The sequence below is a fragment of the Cenococcum geophilum genome (assembly GCF_001692895.1).
Source record: "Cenococcum geophilum 1.58 unplaced genomic scaffold K441scaffold_14, whole genome shotgun sequence".
Lineage (NCBI taxonomy): Eukaryota > Fungi > Ascomycota > Dothideomycetes > Gloniales > Gloniaceae > Cenococcum > Cenococcum geophilum.
Genome location: NW_027137572.1, coordinates 1,923,465 through 1,943,898, shown reverse-complemented (window position 1 = coordinate 1,943,898; position 20,434 = coordinate 1,923,465). Strand labels below are relative to the sequence as shown.

The 20,434-nt window shown below is 41.1% G+C and overlaps 4 protein-coding genes across 4 annotated transcripts; all 4 read right to left on the bottom strand.

Moving 5' to 3' along the window:
• Positions 1–3,155: 3,155 nt before the first annotated feature.
• K441DRAFT_676161 (uncharacterized protein) lies at positions 3,156–4,533 on the bottom strand (the record flags this gene model as incomplete). Its single annotated transcript, XM_067650925.1, has 2 exons — positions 3,156–3,818; positions 3,910–4,533. 2 exons carry the CDS (start codon positions 4,531–4,533, stop codon positions 3,156–3,158), a joined length of 1,287 nt encoding a protein of 428 aa, XP_067505759.1.
• Positions 4,534–5,887: 1,354 nt separating this feature from the next.
• On the bottom strand, positions 5,888–8,454 carry K441DRAFT_657660 (kinesin). Its single transcript, XM_067648221.1, has 5 exons — positions 8,071–8,454; positions 7,772–8,014; positions 7,063–7,540; positions 6,883–7,010; positions 5,888–6,829 (listed from the first exon to the last, which is right to left on the bottom strand). The coding sequence occupies exons 1-5, from the start codon at positions 8,401–8,403 to the stop codon at positions 6,026–6,028; spliced, it is 1,986 nt and encodes a 661-aa protein (XP_067505758.1). The 5' UTR covers positions 8,404–8,454; the 3' UTR covers positions 5,888–6,025.
• Positions 8,455–8,632: 178 nt separating this feature from the next.
• On the bottom strand, positions 8,633–10,876 carry K441DRAFT_657658 (sugar transporter-like protein). Its single transcript, XM_067648220.1, has one exon. It carries the CDS (start codon positions 10,430–10,432, stop codon positions 8,882–8,884), a length of 1,551 nt encoding a protein of 516 aa, XP_067505757.1. The 5' UTR covers positions 10,433–10,876; the 3' UTR covers positions 8,633–8,881.
• A 2,142-nt stretch (positions 10,877–13,018) lies between these two features.
• On the bottom strand, positions 13,019–13,198 carry K441DRAFT_553865 (uncharacterized protein; the record flags this gene model as incomplete). The annotated part of the gene is made up of 1 exon (XM_067643202.1): positions 13,019–13,198. A coding segment is annotated over one exon (180 nt), but the record flags the coding sequence as incomplete, so codon positions are not given.
• Positions 13,199–20,434: the final 7,236 nt, after the last annotated feature.

Below are 20,434 nucleotides of genomic sequence, written 5' to 3'. Positions count from 1 at the left end.
TAGGGCTACTTTATAGTATGCACAGAAGAAATCTCAGTAAAGGATATCGCTAGAATCTATATTAAAGAAGTATTTATAAGATATAGAGCACTAAGTAAGATTATATTAGATAGAGATTTAAGATTTATAGCAGTATTCTAGAAGGTATTCTTAGCGGAGTAAGGAGTTTAAGCAGTAACTTTTACCGCATATTATCTATAGACAGACGGTTAAATAAAAAGATTAAATTAAACGCTAGAATAGTATCTAAGGCATTATATTAATTACGCATAGAATAATTAGGTATCGCTATTACTAGTTATATAGTTTATATACAATATAACACCATAAGAAGAAATAGGCATATTACTATTTAAGGCAAATTATGGATATAAGCCAAGAACATTATTATTACTATAGTAAGTAAAGAAAACGAGTAGCACAGCTAAAGAAAGAATAAAGATATTAATAAATCTTTATATAGACCTTATAGAATTAGCTAAGAAAGTATAAGAAAGAATAAAAAAGTACTATAATGCTAAGAGATCTAAGGGACCAGATCTTAAGGAGGGAGATAAAGTATGGCTACTATACAAAANTTTNAAGAGTTAANGANTAAGTAAGAANTTNNACNACGTNANACTAGGACCTTTTANAATTANNTANANAATTTCACTAGTTACGTTTAAGTTAAACCTACTAGCTAAAATAAAGATCTACCCTATATAGCATATTGCGATACTAGAACTAGTATATAGAAACTTTAAACTACTAGTTTATAAAGTAGATACGTATAAAGGATAAGAAGAAGATAAATAGCAAGTTTTAAAGATTGTTAGTTATAAGGATATTAATAATAAAACATAGTATAAGGTTAAGTAGATAGGCTATAATAAGACTACCTAGAAGCTATTAGAAAATTTAAAAAAACGCTATAAGAAAGGTATAGGAGTATCAGAAGAAATTAGGTTAGGCAGTATTAATAAGAAAAGATTGCCAAAAAATAAGTTACCTAAAGGGGACCTAAGAAGAAGAGTAGTTGCCAAACTACTTAAATCTATTTCCTTCTTAGTTAAAAGAGAATCTATTCTTTTATTACTAAGTTTCTATAAATCTTATTTTATAAGTTTCTACTTTTTAAAATAGACCTTCTTATAAACCTTCTTAAGACGAAGTAACTAAGTAGACGCCGTAATACGGGCTTTAAAAGCCTTCTGCTCTATATTACGGGAACATTCTAACTTAGTAAGGGCTTAAAATAGTTTACTATCTAGCCGCATAGTAGTAGATTAAATAAAAGACCCTAAAACAAATTAGTTAAGGAACTAGATAACTATTAAGAGTAATAGGTTACGTATATTTAGTATTAGAGATAAAACAAACGTTATAAGATAAACAAATATTTGCTTTAGTGCACTCTAAGTAAAAGAACGGTTATTGCGAAGATAGACTTACTAATATAATATAAACTAACCCCTCTTTTAAACAGCAAGAATATAGAGATAGTATAATCTCACTAAGAGATAATATTATAGTAATAGTGCGAGTACAATGTTACGCCTATAAAGAGGAAGGAGTTTTAGGTATAATAGGTAATAATATTAACTAAATTAATTAGACGGATATTATACCTCTAATAAACATCTTAAAGATATTTAGGATCTTTAAAGATAAAGATAAAAAGAAGGGAGATAGTATTACGGACGCTTTAAGTATAATATTATAACTACTTAGAGAAAAGTTAAAAGAAGCTAGTTAGTTAATTTAGGCATAGTTTAGAATGGAGTTAGTAGAGCTATATAATAAAAAATAGTAGCTAAGGTTATATAACGTTATACGTAGTATACGCAGTATATAAACAGAACGTATATATAATACGTATAACACGTACCTTATATATAAAGGGGATTTCTTAAAAGTACGGTTATGTATTTAAAGGACTATAGTCCCTACCTAGATAGTTCTCTCTTTTGTAGTAAATCTTAGAATATAATTAGAGTTAATTTATTAGGTAACTACTCCACCAGTTATTATTATATTGTTAACTTCTTATTTACCTATATACCCAGCCTATAAATAAGTCCACCATAGTTCCTACTACAAGGCTTCGTTACACTTAGCCTATAATCGCCTTTTATACTTAGTCTGGATATACTTATATCCCCTTTATCTCCTTATCTTATATTTTATAATCCTATATTTATAAGCCTAGTGCTACCCTATTCCTAACTAAGCCTAAGGGCAGGCTTTCTTTTAAAGAGGGGGGTAATATAACGGCGCTATCGCACGTTACCTGCCAAATTCTGCCATATTCTGCCGACCTATAATTAGTCCGCCCAAAGCTAGCGCCTTAGCGGCTCACCCTATATATTTATTTATATCGGTCCTGGCGACCCCTTTTTCTTCTCTTTAGCTTAGTATCTTCGTAATACAGCATTCTACAAGCTTCGGTTTAGAGGCATTTGTACGAGCCGTAACATGCGGTGGAGCTTAGCAAACAGCTGTAGTTAGATTATACTAAAAACCATACTAGGCCGTTATATTGTGTAAGTAGCGAAAATTACCAGAATTGGCTTAATATACGGTAAAATTAAAGCCTGGGCATAGATAAAGTTTAGATCTTAATCCAGATCCAATGGATTTAATGGATTTAAGGCTAACTGGATTTAGATCCAGATCCAATCCATCCATCTCTTACACTGGCTAGGGATCTCGAATATATAGCAGAAAAGGGCTTGATTCTATATACAGACGAATCCTTAAGGGAAAATGGAAGATTCGTTGGGTATATAGGAATTAAGTTGCTTTTGCAGCACACCATCATGTAACTTTCCGTCCCAGCAAAAAAATCTAGTTCAACTGGTTATCACTCCACCAACGCAATTTCATTAAATCAAGTGAACTTAGAAGGCTGCTGTTTCTAATTCGTAGGGAAGGAGCCTAGCTGAGATACTTGTAAGGCAATTCCTAACTCATTTACATTCTCATCGCAATGTCTCACACCAGTTTCTTTGCCTTTGGAAGACCATGATGTCCAATATGAATCGGTACGGTCCACCAATGAAGATAATACATGCCAATTCTTAGGCTCTACTAGAGCTAGTGTAGATACATCATCTCCAGGCTTGCAGTTATCCTCATCCTCGTCAACTGCAGCAGCATTACTATCCAGGCTATTAATATTCCCATCCTTGGCCTGTTTGACTCCAAGCATAGCCGGAATTGTCATCTCGACCCCATTTGTTACCAGTGTTATAGAAACCTTCAGTCTCGCATCCTTGACTCCAGCCATAACCTGTATTGTCATGTGGACCGTCGTAGATCCTGTTATCGACACCTTCGCCCCAATTGTAGCCTTTATTATCATCCGAGCCACAACCGATTCCATCGCCACACCCTTGGGCCCAGCTGTAGTTTGCGTTGTCATCCGGGTCATCAACAACCACTTTCTCAACCCTTTCACTCCAACTAAAACTCGTCTCGTCATCCTGTGCATCAACAACTCCACTATCAACAGAGGCGTATGTGGAGCTTTCATAAGTTCTATAGCTGTCACTCGTGCATGTTGAGTTGGAGGTACTAATGTTGCTGTTGTAAACAATATCAGTCTCTGTAACGCTCTCATATCCTACCGTGGTCTCCCCAGCGCTCAGGAACCCAAAATTCGCACCACCTCTGCCGCTGTTTATCATCGTCCAAGGCGCGGCATTATACTCATAGTCGTCTTCTTCTACCTCAACATACTCCACCTCGGTAACTCTGCGTTGCACCTCCAGGCTGCCATCCTTGCTGCAGCTCCAGACAAGTAAGCCGGTTTTGCCAAGACGGTAGAGGTAACCCTATTCATGCATAAAGTCAGCACCAATACACTGCGTGTCATATAAGAAATTTCAACATTGTGCCGCGCAGTAAGAATGTTTTGCGACAAACCTCGCCATTAACTCCCGGCTGAACAGGGAACCAGCCATACCCATTGCCTTCTCTCAGCACGCTCAGTTCCGGTAGTCTTGTGTCTCTATCATTCGACCAGCTCATCTCGTCGCAAATGAGCCGATGGAGCTGGATCTGCAATCTCCACAGGACATTCTCGGGGACAGCAAGCCTAATAACTGGTCTAAGGACTTCGCAAAGTGCGTTATGTCTCAAAGCTTTCGCGATGTCGAAGGCCGTCATTCTATCGTTTGGGAGGCACGTGCCAGCGGTACTGACAGTGTGGACAGAACCTTTGGAACGTACACGGTGAGCTTTGTTACTAAGATAAGGACGGTGACACCTACGCCATGCTCCCATGCTAAGCAACCTGTTGACGGTAGAAATGGGCGTGTTCTCGTATGCTGCGTAATGGAGGGGCGCCCACCCGTCTTCGGAGGTGGGACAGTTGACCCAGGATTCGTGGTACATTTTCTGGACATATTCGAGGATGGAGAACAGTCGCTCCCAGTTGCAATACTCCGCTGCGTTGCAGAAGTCAGAGCGTGTCTGATTGTAGGCGCCGTTTGTGCATGTCTCGAGGTTGTGGATCAACCAGGGCTGGATGCTGGATAGGTGAGACATTGGAAATAAATAACTGAACGTTTGAATTAAAGTGCTAGAGAACTGCAATTTGGCTAATTTGAAATGCGTACCGTGTAATGTGTAACTAGCAGTGCCAAAGACAAAAGGTCCTCAACTGTTTATATATCCCTTGTGCCCGCGAAAGGACGGCAGCAACCCATACAAGTTGATGTTTCAGCAACTTAGTTTTGCAGTGTGATAATGCAGCTTGAGTTGCTGAGGTTGCTTTTTGAAGCCACTCAGCACAACGCACACCTCTGATTGACGTATCTTAGTAGCCAAGGGCTACCATAATTTGGCAGCGATTAGCCGTATTTCATGAGGACTGAAAACGATGACTAGGGCTGAACATAGCTGATTTCGAAAGTGTTTTCGGCTGGCTGAAGTGGCTGGCATACAGCGTGATCATGAAGGCTTGCTGCATTGAGACCCAGCAAGCCTCCCGCATTGCGGCAAGGTAGGGCTGAGGTAGGAATGTAGGCCCTATTTGTTATGTCACAGACTAAGTGAGCTGTCACTGCTGCAGCCACCGTAACATACCACTCAGCTTACCATATTACACTTAACATCATAGGGCGTTAAAATAGAATTAAAGGTTTGATTGCTTTTTTGAACCCGGCCGAAGACAAAGGAGCATTTCCCAAATAGTGTTCAAGTGCCTCATAGAGTAAAGAAGCCTAAGAATGTCACTATCGTGGGTCAGTTTGATCGTCTTGATCGTGCTGTCTAACACAGCCTACACAAGGAGCTGTTTGTGGCGGCGTTGCACTCAAAAGGCTGGCTGTGTATGAGGGTAACCTTAGTTCAGAGCAATTGGCGCCCGTATATCCCGCGGAACATGCAAGCCATAATTCGAGATCCTCAGCCGTTGAAGCTTATCTTATCCAGTGAGACTAGAATGTGGTCGAATTCAGGCCACGCTAGGCGCCTCCCTCTTAAGGCTTCTTGGGCTAAGGCGGCGCGGCAAAACTTTATATCCCATTGGCTATGTTAAAGTTCAAGCTAGGCGCCATTACAGCGATAAAAGGCTGAAAAGACTTTCATGCATACTAGTGAGGCCAGGCGAGAAAGCCACATGTTCTCCGGCATGAAAGAGATAGTCTTTTTCTTATGTAGGCTTTAATCTTAGAGGATACAGCGTTGAAGCAGAGAGCGAGGGTCTCTTTCGTATGCATGATACAGTCACGTGTCACAGAAGACGATGCCCAGGTACTGCTCGCGCTTTTATTCTAATGCGCGGCATGAGCATATCGTTGTCCTCGGTATCACAGCTCATCTTAAGTTCCAGACTCTCAATGTTAGCATTTTTTTCAGACCTTGGAGCAAGCAAGGTGAGTCAATATGCGAGCATGATAAGAAAAGACGAAACCCAGAGTAAAGCAGTGCTATTTCTTCAAAAGCCATAGCAATGGTATTGATATCAAAAGGTCATGTCTAAATCTGACCAAACTTCCCACACCTAACCCAGCTCCACAAACACCCCTAACCCCGCTCAGGGACTCTCAAAACCCACATCTACTTCCCACTTCCTCGCTTTTAGAACTCTCTGCTTCTTGGTCGGGCTCTTCATCTGCGCCTCCCTCTCCAACATCTCAACTTTCCTTTTCAAGGTCTCATTCTCTCGCTCCAACTCCTCCACCCTCTCTGCGTCACTAGGCTCCGGATCCTCGTGGACCTGGATCCCCTGAACTAGCACCTCGATCTTCCGATCCAAATGCTCATCGTTCCGATCCGCCTCCTCCTCCCACGCGCCCTTCCACCGCCGCCGCTCCGCCTCTATACGTGTTTCCATCTCAGCAAAGCATTCGTCCCGGACATCCTGCTCGACCTCGAACATGTGATCTTCGGCTGCGCGCCAGGACGCCTCCGCGGCTTTACGTCTGGCTGTTTCCTCAGCAAGACGGAGCGCCAGCACTTCGACTTCTTCGCTCAGACGCGCGATTTCTTGCGTTGCCTGCTCGAGCTCTTCGTACGCGGCTGATGGTGAGGTGCGGCCCTCTGTTAGGTGTGATTTCCCGCCGACAGCTGTGGTGCCTGAGAGGATGGTGCTGGTTACAGAGGGGATGCGAGGCACGGTGACTTCACGGGCGAGGGCGGAGTAGCGTAGGATTTGGGAAGTGGCATTGAAGTCACCAACTGGGTCAGCGGTAACGATCATAATCGCCTTCTGTGGATTCCGGTGTTGAGAATTATTGTGGTAGTGGTGATGGTGTGAGGTTGTTGTGGAAGATGACGGGAAAGAATTGGAAAAGAGCAGTTCGGTGAGCTTGCATTGTCTAAAAGGAACGATGTTTTGCTGATTATCTGAGTTAGCTGGTTATTGGCCAAGTTACGTCAGGAGGAGAGTACCTTATTTCCTTCCTGGTTATCGCTTTGCATTTGCATGCATTGACCAAGGTACATCAGACTCTCGTTGATCTTTCCTGCCTCAGCAAGCGTAGCCCCGGCAGTCTTTGCGTGCCTCGCACGCTCGGATCCTGTAATATCTAATTAGCCCTTCTCCGTCTTGTGGGAGTAAGTATAAATTACCGGCCAAATCAACGATCGTCAGCGTACTCGCTGTCCATGGCCCACGCCTAGATTTATTCCTCTTCTTCACCTCCACACAGAAAAATCCATGACTTCTTGAGCTGACAGCATTACTTCCTGTGCCCGCAACCCTCCGTTCCACTAATCCGGTCTCCAGTACCATAAGTGCCTCCTCCAGACTGCCGCAAATAATCTTCCTCAAACCCGCTACAACCTTCCTATCTGGACTTTGCTCTGTGCTCTTAAACAGCAACGCACGTCTCTTCTGAGCGCCATTCTTACTCCCCGTAGCCGACCCGGTTAATAGGTCAAAAATACGATCATTATAAACTTCGTACATCGACACCACGATTGCGTACTCAGCATTCGGGTCAATGGGCACGACAATGTCTTGCACAGCCGGAGATTGTGGGAACGTGGATGGTCGTGGTATATTTCGTTGCCTCGTCGCTGTTGTGCCGAGAAACGAACTGTATTCCTTTACATATGGTGAGCTCATTTTCACTACGCTGCGTGTGATGCGTGAAATCCCGCCGGTTATGGGTCGGATACTTGATTGAGGGAAAGGGTTTACTTCTTGAGGTGAGAGCACCCCTGTACTAGGACGACTGTATATACTTTGGCTAAGGGAAGGGTGGGGTATGTTAAGTTGGGCTTGGGTAGGGGTTGGTATATATGTCCGGATCTGTTTATGAAACGAAGGGCATACCGGCATGGGCGTTTGTGCCCGCGAGTTGAAACCGCGTTCAGACTGATTGTCGCCGTAGAGGGAGTCGAGAAAGGTAGCGGCAGGGAAAAGCTGCGCTTCAGATACATCTGCTGCGGCCAGTGAAGGGAAGACAGAGGAGCCATAGGTAGGCTGAACAAGCTGTGTGTCGGTACTTTGGAAAAGGATGTCCAGTGCCATCTGCGTGAGCCCGCGTTGTGTTTTGGAACCTAGGATTGTGTGGCTCTGCATACATAGTCAGCTATACTTCTAGGGCTCTTTTTAATTCATAATATACACGCCTTTCCAGAGCCTGTAACTCCCAATGTTGCAAGCAAGCCATCTCGTCCTTCTCTTCCTCCTGTTCCAAGTACTCCTTCAATGAGCGGTACAACGCCAGTCCCTTTGAAAATGTCTAGCTGAGCAGCATCTTCTTCGAAGACTTTGGTGAAGGCGAACTTCTCAACTGCGCGTTTACGGTGGTCTGTTGAGGGGGGCTTTATGGTGATGTGCGTTGGATTACTTTGGTCTGACTGCTCAACATTGAGGAAGCGCTCAGCACCAACAGCGTCGGAGGGCCGTAGTCGCAAATAGACTTCAAATAATGAGGTGGAGGGCCTTGGAGGAGGTTCCATTTTGTTTTTTGATATGGTATTAAATTTGTATGGACAAGCAATGGTGTACCAACTTTCGGCAGGCTTTAGTGGATGAGCCTGGGGGGTTTGTCAACAAAGCGCCAAGCCGATGTTGCTGAGCAACCACCAAAACCGGTATTCCCCAGCTTCAAACTTTCAACTTTCCACTGCTTCACGAAATTTGTGACAATAACTGCTTTCTCTAATTTTGGAATAAAAGTATTCATATAAGGGTTTTTCTATATTCTATTTTCTTACCCGATTTGAACGTAATCGAATTTCACCAGCTAGGTGGACATATGATTGTGCTCTATGCCTTACGAATGGAAGACCAGCGAAATTATATCCACTTAGAAAAAAACTCGTTTGTTTTAATGTCGAGCTGTACAGCCTTACGTGGTAGCATGACCGCACCAGTATCTCAAATTAAGGAAAAATGTGTAAGGCCGATCATCCATCAAAGCTTCTCCTCCACTGACTACAAACTAGCCTTTCCTCTCGGCTCGAAAGGCAGAATTATTACAAGAAGTCCGGCAGCAATAAATAGCGCACCGCTAACGTACACCGGCGCAGCCGTCTGAAGATTCGCAAACATCGCAATGATTGGGGCCATGATCCCGAAAATCCGATTAGCAGATGCCGTGATGCCATTGCCGGTGCCGCGATCCTTGGTCGGGAAGATCTCTGGGGTATATGCATAGAGGACGGCATACATGATGTTGGCCACGAAGTTGTAGGCGCAATTCCAGCCGAGGAGCGCGTCTGAAGTGACAGCCGTGGTGGAGGCGAATAAGAATACTCCTGTCAAGACTGTCGAGAGCGATAGAGCTCCCTTTCTTCCAAAGCGAGGCAGTTCCACGAGGAAGCCTCCAAGAAGGCAGCCAGGGACTCCGAGGGTGGCGATGATGAGGGAATTCCGGTAAGTAATGTACGTAGAGCCATCACCAAATTTTGCGCCGCGAGTGGCCTGGATGTAGGGCAAGAAGGCATTGTATAAGGGAAATCCAAGTCCAATGAAAGCCCATACGAACGTGATGAGAGTTGTCGAGAAAGCTAACCTCTTAGTTGCAAAGAGTGCTTTTACGTGTGTGAAGTTCAGCTTTTCCAACCTCCGCTGCAGTGCAGCAGACGCTTCCGTGCCTTGCGTTCCTCCCACGTTAAAAGCTTCCAGATCCTCGACGGTGAGGGTCGATGTTGTTCCGTTTCTTCGTGCAACCTCGTGGACAGTTCGGACAGCTTCGGCGTCTTTTCCCTTACCCATGAAATATTTTGGCGATTCAAAGATTGTGAAACAAACGAAGCGCAGAAAGAACATGATCATAGCGATACCGCCCATGCATATCATGAAGTATCTCCAGCCCATGTTTTTGGACTTTGTACAAACAACATCCTCTTGGCAAGTTAGATTGCCTAGGAGTGGCCAGGCAATTAGAGTTGCGAGCACCTGGGCCAATGCCCAATCGACCGAAAGGATTGTTAGGAGATATTGGTGGGATCCTGGAAGGAATTCTAAAAATATGGCAGAGTCAACTGGAAGGTTTCCGCCAACGCCAACGGACCATAATGCTGCAAACACTCCAATTGCTGCGAAATTTGGCGACCCTGCAGCTATCAAACCAAAGACAGCCGTGACACCAATAGTGAGATTGAACGCCCATCGTCGACCAAAGACGTCGCAGCCAAAGCCCCAAAATACAGCACCGACGAGCAGTCCAATATTTTGAGCCAACGTTAAGACAGGAGGTCGGGTTGGATGAAACTCATTGGTGATTGGAGTAAATATCAAGGAGGTAACGATAGGCCAGAGATTGTCGCTGGCCCAACCAAATCCAATGACGATGAAAAGTTGCCATTGATAACGGCCCATTCCAATATCCTGGATAGCTTTGTTCAAGACTCTGGCTTTAGCTTCATAGACTGGATCTAAGCTGCCCTCTTCCAGCACACCGGCTGGAGCCTCTTCAAGTATATTGGTTGAGTGGGCCTCTTCGGGCTGCTTACTGTCACTAATATTTGTCGGATCAGTCATATTGTCGCAGCTCCTGTTTGCGAGCTTGGTGGCAGTTGACCCAGGGACGAAGTTGGATTGTCTTCGAGCGGTTTTGTGCTGAGTTTGTTGGTCGTGTGCTCCTCCCCTTGAATGCTGTACTCCGAAAATCTTATAACACCACAAAGCTATCGGAGCTGCCTTTTCTGGCTAAGGAATATGTTGCGCCATTGTACACCCAGCTCGCGCCTTGCAGATACGGACTGTTTACTACCAGCTGCAAAAATGCAACGGATCCATACACCTACTAGCGGCGTTCGGATTGTGTGCATCATAATGACGGCATGACCGAAGGAAGATTTTCGCCCTGCGACGGAGTGAGTAAAAGCATAAAACAGTTCTCAAGCACCCTGGAATCCGGAGAACAAAATCATCTCGAGCTCCAATTACCTCACAGGAGCGGCATACTGATTTCTGAAGAGATCGTCGACTACAGCGTGATCCGCAGCTTGCAGCACACCATCTGCTGAATTAGTGGGCCCGCGGGAATACCTATCACGTGCCGTAGATTTTAGGATGTCCCAGTGGTGTGGTTCCATAAAGTGTGTCTAGCGATCCTTCATGTCCTTACTAAAGGGTTTATTAAGAGAGGACATTTTCAACATATTTAGCAGAGCTTTGATCGCATGGCGACCAGGCGTCGAGCTCAAGTCTCCGGCGATTTTCTTCATATTAATCCCGAGGACGTAGAGGCTATTCATCTAGCTGTTGCAAACGTCCAGAAACTCTACATGCCGCGCATTATAGATACAAAGGGCTTTATGGAGGAAACTGCGACTTGTAATACTTAACAAGCGTGCAGGTCTCGATCTAGACCGTCTTTATCCGACGTCTGCACAGACTTTCTTCAGAATTCGCCACCGTTTAAAGCCATTTAATGATTTAGAACACTTGCCTTAGTATAAGAATAAGTACAACCCTTCTCATTTCTAATGCTTGTGAGTAGGTCAGTAAACGAACAAGAGTGCACCTGCAAGGCCATCAAGAGACAATCTAATTGGTCCAATCCTTAGAACCATGTATGATTACCGAGCTGAGTTGTCGCTGCGACCCTTACCTCAGTGGACTCATACTAAGAAATCGATTGTGCTGGCGCGCCAATCTCCTTTGGATATTTGATCGATTTCTTGGTCTGAAGGACTTTGGCGAGATTTGTATGGAAGCACAAGCGTTTTTTTATAAGGAAAACTTACAATTTTTAACAAAATTAATTAAGATCCCTACAACGTCTCTTAAGGTAAAAAATATATTAAATTACTCGGGAGATCTAGCTCTATAGATTATGAGATTTTAGGCTTTTTATGCCTTTATGCGGGCTCATACATAAGGGTGCTTATACTTTTAACAACGGGAATTTTAACTTTAACAAAATTAATCTCAAATTTGGGAGGGGATAACGTGGTTAACGGGGTTTTGACCGCTCCCTGAGTTATGACCGATTTGAAAATCAAAATTCGCCAAAATGCTGATTTGGTGGTAAATAACTAGCAAAAGCCATTACAAGTTATCGCATCGTTGGTAAAAAGTCTTGAAGCCATAAATATATATAATAGAGTCTATATAAAGTCGATTTTTGGTGTTTTAGAGTTCAATTAGCCACTGAGTTAACCCCCAAATATCGCCAATTAACTCGGGCTCCTTATCTGAGGATTCTTCATCGCTTGAATTGCTCATATCATCATCCTCCTGCCCTTCCTGTAGATCCTCTAGTAGAGCAGCTTCTTCTACCACCTTCTTGGCGGCCTCCTAAAGTTGCTTAATAAGAGCTACAGCCATAGCGGCAGCAGTAGAGGACTCCTCCGCCTGCTTCCAGAGCTTATCCGCAGTTAATTGTTTTAGCATTGCGTAATTAGCTGCTATATTAGCTGCCAATTAAGCTTCTTCGGTATGCTTTCTGCGAGCTATATTAGCGGCAGTAAGGGAGTCCTTCTATACCTTCTTAGCCACCTTTCCTGCCTCCCCTGCGTCTCTATAGTGAACCTTAGCCAGCTCCTTTATATTAGTAACCCTTTTCCAGGCTGCCTTTCTGGCCTTAACTTGCTCCTTAGCAAGCTCTACTACCACTTAACAACCCTTTCTAAGCTCTTTCCTAGTAAGCTTGGCTTACTCTTTAGCCTTCTACGTAGCCTCTTTAGCAGTAGTAAGCTCCTTTACTGCTTCTAAAGTAAGAACTGATTTGGTAGAGAGCACGTTCCGTTTACGCTTCTTCTTAGCCTTTCTCTCCTTAGTATGTTGCTAAAGATTGTTATTTTTAACTTATATAAGCTTAAGGCCTTTCTCCAAAGACTGTAAATATTGTATTAATTTTAAGACAACTACCTTTATTGCCTGTGGCGTAGTTTCTAGATAAAGGATTATATGCGTGTACCGAGCTTAAGCGTGCTCGTTGTCTAGCGTGGGAGGATGCATAGGGGAGGATAGGATTATCGCCTCTGTATAGTAAGGTAGAGGCGTAGATAGCTTAATAGATGTAGGCCGTTTAGAGTAGCGTGTAAGGGCTTAATTTAGGTTAAAGGGAAGGAGACCTGTAGCCTTAAAGGCGCTCCTAATTAACTCTAGAGTATATACTTACGGCCAAATCTTACCAAGTATACGTAGAAAATAGTCTCTATTAATACCAGTAATACCATAAGCCGCGAACTTATTAACTTTAGGTAAATATAGGCGCTTAAGAACTAAAAATATAACTAAGTCTAATAGCTGTAGGAGGTGGGTTAAATGCGGGGGGAGGCAGATTGGTATAATCTTCTTTAATTAGTAGAACTTAACAAACTTAATATTAACATGGCTACTATAGCTGTCCATAATTAGAAGTTGATAGCCGTTATATTTACTATTAGTTCCGCCTTTAGCTGCCCTCTTCTATACCTTAGTTCGTTAGGTATAGCGCTTAAAGTGCTCTAGCCATCGCATGCTAAGCTCTTAATTTAACCATCCATTTTCGCTTATTATAATTGTACACTCCCCTACAGCCTTCTTAGCTTCCTGCCATAGCGAATCTGTATATTAGCGTCCTTTAAAGATAATAAACGGTGGAATCGTCTGCCTATATATACCGATTGTATTAATCTATAAGACCTACTCCCTAGAGCCGTTAATTGTCTTAAAATTAATAATATTGCCTCTTAATATAACTACCTTAGCGCTATAAGCAAAGCCTATAGCGTAGCCAGTTTCGTCCATATTCCACATATTAGCGTTATTAATATTATACTAGGTCTTAGCCCTAGAGTAGTTGGCAAAAAACCGCTTAACTAGGGTAGGATTATTGCTAGCAATAGCGCGTTCTAAGCTAATTAATTATATATAGTAAGTCCGAAGCTCTTCCTGGCGTCTTAGAAAAGATTATACCCAATTTTTACCTAGTGGCGCGATTTTGTAATAGTAAGGGATGTTAGAGTTTTCCTGCTAAAGGACGAGGGAGGCAATTATCCGAATTATATAGAATTAACATGGAAACCCAGCTTTGGCAAGATATATACAGTATTAAATAATTGCCGCCTCGCCAGCGAGAGTTATACGATATTAGTTAGTATGGGCAACTTGGTAAGATTAGTGTTTACCCCAGAGTCGTTTTTAAAAGGTAATAGGAGGAACTCCATGGGCATCCGCGTAGGCTTGGGGGCTGCGATACAAGCCGCCTGCTTACCAGGCAGTAAGAGCAGCCTGTATACGGTCTTCCGCATTTAGCGCTTAAGGCCAACGAGGCATAGGTATAGATTGGTGGTGTATTTCGTGGAGTTGAGATGTAAGAAAGTTAATTGTTTACTTCTGAAGCGGCAGTATACTTCTTTAGGCAATAATCTAGCCATAAGAAGAAGGCGGTCTGCTAGCGCGGTCATAACTTAGGGAGCGGTCAAAACCCCGTTAACCACGTTAGTGCAATTCTAAGGCCTTTTATATATAAAGTTGCCCCTAAGATTTATTTATAAACTTCTAAAGACTTAATTTTATTACGTCGTGGAGGAAATCCCCTTATAAAATCGCGAAAACTAAGGGGTCGTTCGGTTGCAATCTGACGCTTTTGAATCTGAACTGAAAGTCCGGCAGAAAGAACGCGTTCCTTGCCAATTCGACACGCGTCTGTGGCTCTACGAGTTGCACGGACATGTGCAATCTGAAGCCTTCAGATTCAAATAGGGAGCTCGAGGCTCCTTTTCAAACTAACGCCAAGACCTTCAGTTCAGATTCTATATATGGTAAAGTGCGCCTAGTTTTAGCGTGTTTTTTGGGCGGTTAGAGGAACATTAAAAATTTGTGGCTGGGGTCAAGTTGAACTGGAATTTAACCGAATAATCGCCTTAGAATTAGATTGGAGCTCTAGATTAACTCTATTCTGAACTGAACTGAGGCCTCTAGATTGCAACCGAACGACCCCTAAGATTTTTGCTTATGCTTTTAACATTACCTTAGCAAGCTCAGACTGTAGAATCAATTAGCAGACTTACGTATATCGCTAACCTTTTTTGTTAAAAAATTGATTCTATGGTCTGAGGGACTTTTCCAACGTTTCTTAAGCGATCCGACTTTATTTATATATAAAGCAGTTACCTTTTTTAACAAAATTAATCTACACCCCTACAGCAGCTATTATTTTATAAATATTATTAAATTAATCTGTAGAACTAGCTCTATAATCGATGAACTTTTAGACGTTATATATCCGCCTATTGCGATATTATTGCGATATTATTACGACGTTATAAAGGCAGAAAATATAATAGCAACACTCTTAAGAACAGGAATAATAGGACTAAAAGATTGGCTTTACTGGGTGGGTGTCCTAGTAGGTAGCCTAAGATGCGAATGTGGCTGGCTAAGACAGATACCAAAACACATAATACTGTTATGCCCCTTACGCACTAATTAAGAAGTAATGCTCTTAGCAGCTGGTACAGAGAACTATAATACACTACTTTTAATATAAAAAGGTCTTAAGGCGGTCACCTAGTGGCTTATTAGCTAAAATATACTAGACTAGTTCCGGGTTGCAAAGGAAATAGTAATAAAAGGTAAAGGGGCGAGTAATAGGCGTCCCCTAATAACTCTATAGTAGTAGAGTAAAGTTTATATTACTAGCGCGTTTATAAGCTTGTTACGGCAGCAGTGGTTCCTAAGGAGGTCAAAAAGTAAGGTAGTAGAGCACTACTGGTAACTTGTAAGCGCTAAGTAGGCGAGCCCTAAAAGGCAAGGAGATAGATTACAGGGTTTCCTTAAGTTGAGTTTTCTCCCTATATGTAAAACATGCGGAACGTTAATCCCCTAACGTAAATTTTGACCTAAGTTTATAAGTAATAAGCTAATTAATTTTAGAGCTTTATTATATAGACTTTAATTAATATATATAGAGATAAGGTTTTCTAGGGGGAGACCCCCTAGGACCCCCCTATATAGAGCTTTTATTTAATTTAAAAGTAGTAGTAAGATTAAGGCGCCTTAGTCACTGCTAGGTAAGGATCTACTATAGTAACTAAGGCGCCCTACTTAAGCTAGGCTTAAGGATTATATTAGTTATAAATCTAGTATATATTTAGACTATAGAGCTTTAATATAGAGCCCTTTATATAGGATCTAATATAGTAGATTATAATTCTAATTTAAAGCTTTATATACTAAATATTTTTAATACCTAATAACTAAATCGCCGTATAGCTAGAATTAAAGTAAGTCTACTACCTTAACTTAATTAAATATACGTATAGGAAGAGATATAACTGTATATAAGGACATCTAATATAATTAAGTAACTACGTTATTACCTACCTAGTTTAGACGTACGATAACGCGATGGCTTAGTAATAACGTAATAGCTTAGCGCTAAGTAATGGGAGGGGGGAGGAGGGGGAGGAGATTAGGGGTGGCTTGGCCACTGCAAGAAGGTTATAATATTAGTATAGTGTTAAACTTTAAAAATTGTGTCCTAGGAGCTTAATTAACAACCCCTATATAAAATGTTAATAACGTTTAATTATAGAGCTTTAAACCGGTAGATCTTTTAGGAATGCCTATTATAAGTAGCTCTAAGTATAAAATCTAGAATATTTAGTAGTGGTGTGAGTATAGGATAGGGGTATATATTTGCGTTCCAAATATTATTACATGACGCAATTTTTGGGTAACGAAAACCGCTATTAATATTGCTTAACTGATACCTACCGGAGGTTCCTCCGTCCTTTTTATCTCCTTTTTTACCTATCTTCTTATTTAATACTGTCTATATTGCTATATTAACTAATAGATCCCTTAATAGAGACTAGGGAGGGATATTAGAGCGCCTCTAGCTCTTATAAGGAAGAAGAAAGAAGAAGAGAAGAAGGTATAGAGGAGGGAGTATTTATAAATAGGAGGAGGCCCTACGAGTATGTAATTTGGTAAGTACTAATAGTATAAAATTTTTATATAAGATGGGCTTAATTGCTTACTAAAATATAGGGTGTCTCTATTACTGTAGTGGCTACTATAGTAGTAGAGACGCCTTAAATATTTAATGTAACTAACTACTAAGGCTGTTAATAAGTGGAAGGTAGGCTATTAATGTAGTGCAAATAATATAGTTATTAATATTGTTTATAGCCTGTTTTTGCTTCTAGTGTACTCGTAAATCGTCCTTATATTGGCGTAGAGCTAGTTATAGGTAGTAAGCTAGTTTAGGTTTAGCTTTGCTATTAATATAGCCGTAGGTAGTATATCCTTTAGTGTAGGCTAATTTGGTAGTTCTAGCTTTAAAAGATTGTCTTTTTTCTTAAATAGGTTGATATACTGCTATACCTCATTAGTTTTAGCTATATATTGGATAATAAAGAACTATTAAATTTAATTAGATGGCTTGTTAAGGATAAGGTTGATTTTTAATATAGTAGAGGTTGTTATTTTTAAAATTTAATAGGTTAAAAAGGGTCTAGGTTAGGGTTTAACTAGCGTCTTAGTAAAACCTTATTTAGACGTTCTAAACTTTTAATTTAATTTATTAGTTTAGATTACTAAAATTTAAAATTTTGTTACGGGGAGCGTGATTAATAACCCCTATTAATAGCTCTAACTACGTCTAATTTTTAATTTATAAATTAATAGATTTATAGGTAATAGTTATTATAAGTAGCTCTAAGTGCGGTATATATAAAATCTTAACTATAGTGTAAAGAAGTTGTGGCTGCTAATATATGGTTCTAAGTATTCTTAAAGGTTACGTGACTTTTTATATAAGTGATATTTAAGTATTATACCTATTAGCTATAAGGAGCTCTTGCTGCACCTGGCCCAAAAAAGACTAAAACCAACTAAAAAGAACCCTGAAAAACACCTAGAGAATCCCCCTAAGATATATGCATCGTAGGGGAGGAACACGTTGACCGACGGTGGCTCGCACTCGCGCGTAACCGCTAGATCTACGCTTAACAACGGCCCTCCATAATAAAGACGGGCGAATACCATACTATAAAGCGGAAATACCTCTATTAAGAAGGCATCTAATAAAATATAAAGCCTACTAGACGCGTCTAGTATCTAGAATTGTAGGGGAGTAACTATTAGCTATAACGAACTAATATAGCTAGTAGAATGGCTCCGCTAGTCTAGCGAACCTTAGGCACCCCTCTAGTAAACCCTTAATTAAATCCTCTAACGGCTAAGTAAAATTAAAAATAAATAAAACCTCCCCTTACCGGCGAACCGTACCTAGGCCGCCGTAGCCGCACTTTTATAGTATAGGGAACCTACCCCCCTTAAGATAATAACCGGGTATATAATTACAATATAACTAAATATAGAAAAAGTAGAGGGGCTTAGGGGATAATTAGAAACAGAAGTCCTTATAGAGATTTATAAAGAGGTTTATAATATAGTCGCAGTCCGACACCTTAGGAGTAGAGATATTAGAGTTACCCTAAAGGACTAATAGGTAAAGGAATAAGCCGCAAGGGTAGGGGATAGGCTAGGAGAACGTATTGGCATAAAAGTGCTCTGTAAAGACTACCTAGTTAAAGTCCTAGCGGTTCCTATAAGCCTTAGGGTAAAAAGGGGACGCTAGGCGGATAACACAGCAACTATATAGGAGATAGTAAAACATACAGAACGCCTTATACTAGGCCTTAAGATTACCCAAATTCAATGGCTTTAATAGGAAAATGCAAACTAAGTAAATAATAAGAATAATAAGAGGACACGAGGGTCGCCAGACTCGCTAGGGAGACGCCGGTTGAACGTATGGCTCCCTTATCGTTAGCACATATATACCAGGAATGCAAAAACTCCTTATTTAAAAAGAAATAATTATAAATGGCCTTATATATAACGCAAGGCTCTACAACTACAGACTATGCCTAGAATAATGCTACCGCTGCGTATAATGGGGATACACCTAATCCACATGCGTAGTATAGGTGTGCTGCGGCCACTATATAGGCCCTTATGATATAAGATACTACTTAAATTAAGACTAAATAAAATATATAAACTGCTACCAAAGTATATATAAGGCGTAGGAGAGAGAAGACTACATTAAATATAGGAGGCGGAAGGTAAGGGCTTAACAGCTGCGGGAATAACTGTATGCTAGGTTATACGAATGGAAATAACAGGCAATAAGCTAGGGGGACGTAGGTGCCTTCCTAGCGTTTCCTACCTTTAGTACTGGAGGGCTAGGCTAGCTATCCTAAGCCTTAACGGGCCAGAAGCGGCGCCGCGTGATATTACTAGACTATATAGGGATATAAGGGTTATAGGGGACATAAGGGAGAGGACGCCCTATAGGAAGACCCCTATAGATAGCTATAGTAAGTTTAAGACTAGGATAATTAAGAATTAGATTTAATGCGGTAAATATATTATTTATAGCCGACCTATTAAGGGTATATAGCTAGCTAGTAAGAATAGGGGAGAAACCGGAGATAATAACAGATTTAGATATAGAAGCGCTAGTAGGAATATAAGATATGGGAATAGAAAGCTTTATATAAAATAAGTAGTAACTAGGGTATAGATATAAGAGATAGAAGTTCTAAATATCCTAAAGAAAGTAGAAATAGAAGAAGCGAGGAATAAAGGAGAGGCAAAGGACCCTTGCTAGGGGTCCGCTACCTATCCATTATATAGTATAACTGCGGCAACATAAACCACCGTCTTGTAAGGCCTTTACTAGACAGTCTAGACCTAAAGAAACACTATATCCTTACTATATAAGAGCCGTACTATAATACCTATATATAATCGATATACTGCCCCTAAGGATTCTAGCTTCTATATGAACTAAAAGTAGCTATATACGTGTGCTTTATAATTAGTAAGGCTATTAGCCTATCCTTATAGTTATAGCAGGCAGTTAACCTAGATATTATAGTTATAATAATCTAGACATATAGGGGACCGGTATAAATTATTAATGTATATAACCCTAGGGTTAAAGGGGTCCTATAAACAGAGAACATTATATTAGTAATAAGCTTACTAGAAACTAAAGGCATAGAGTCTATTCTACTAGGAGATATAAACCTCTACTACCCGCGGTGGGGGGGTATCTATATTGCTGCTAATTAATAGGCAGAGTGCCTACTAAGAGCTATAGATACCTAGGGCCTTAAGTTGGCTACCCCCCTAGGAGCAATTATATGGTAATAAGGAACCTCTAGAAGTATAATTGACCTCATATTTATAGACGAAGGCCTATACTAGAGACTTAAAAGGTGTAACCCTAAAGAAGAATAGGCACTTGCCTTAGACCATATCCCTATTTAGATATAGCTAGATTTATATATTAAGGCGCAACTAAGTAGTAAAAGATATGTAATAAGGAAGCTTAAAATAGACAGTTTCCTTAATATAGTTAAATAACAACTCTAAGACCTAGAAGAAATCTACCTAATTCTAAACAAGTAAGGCTTATTAGCTACCCCTAAGGAAATTAACCAAAGACTAGAAAGGATTTAGGCAGCGATTAAAAACGGGCTAGAAGAGCACTGCCCGGTCTTAAAACTGGGCCCCTATACGCGA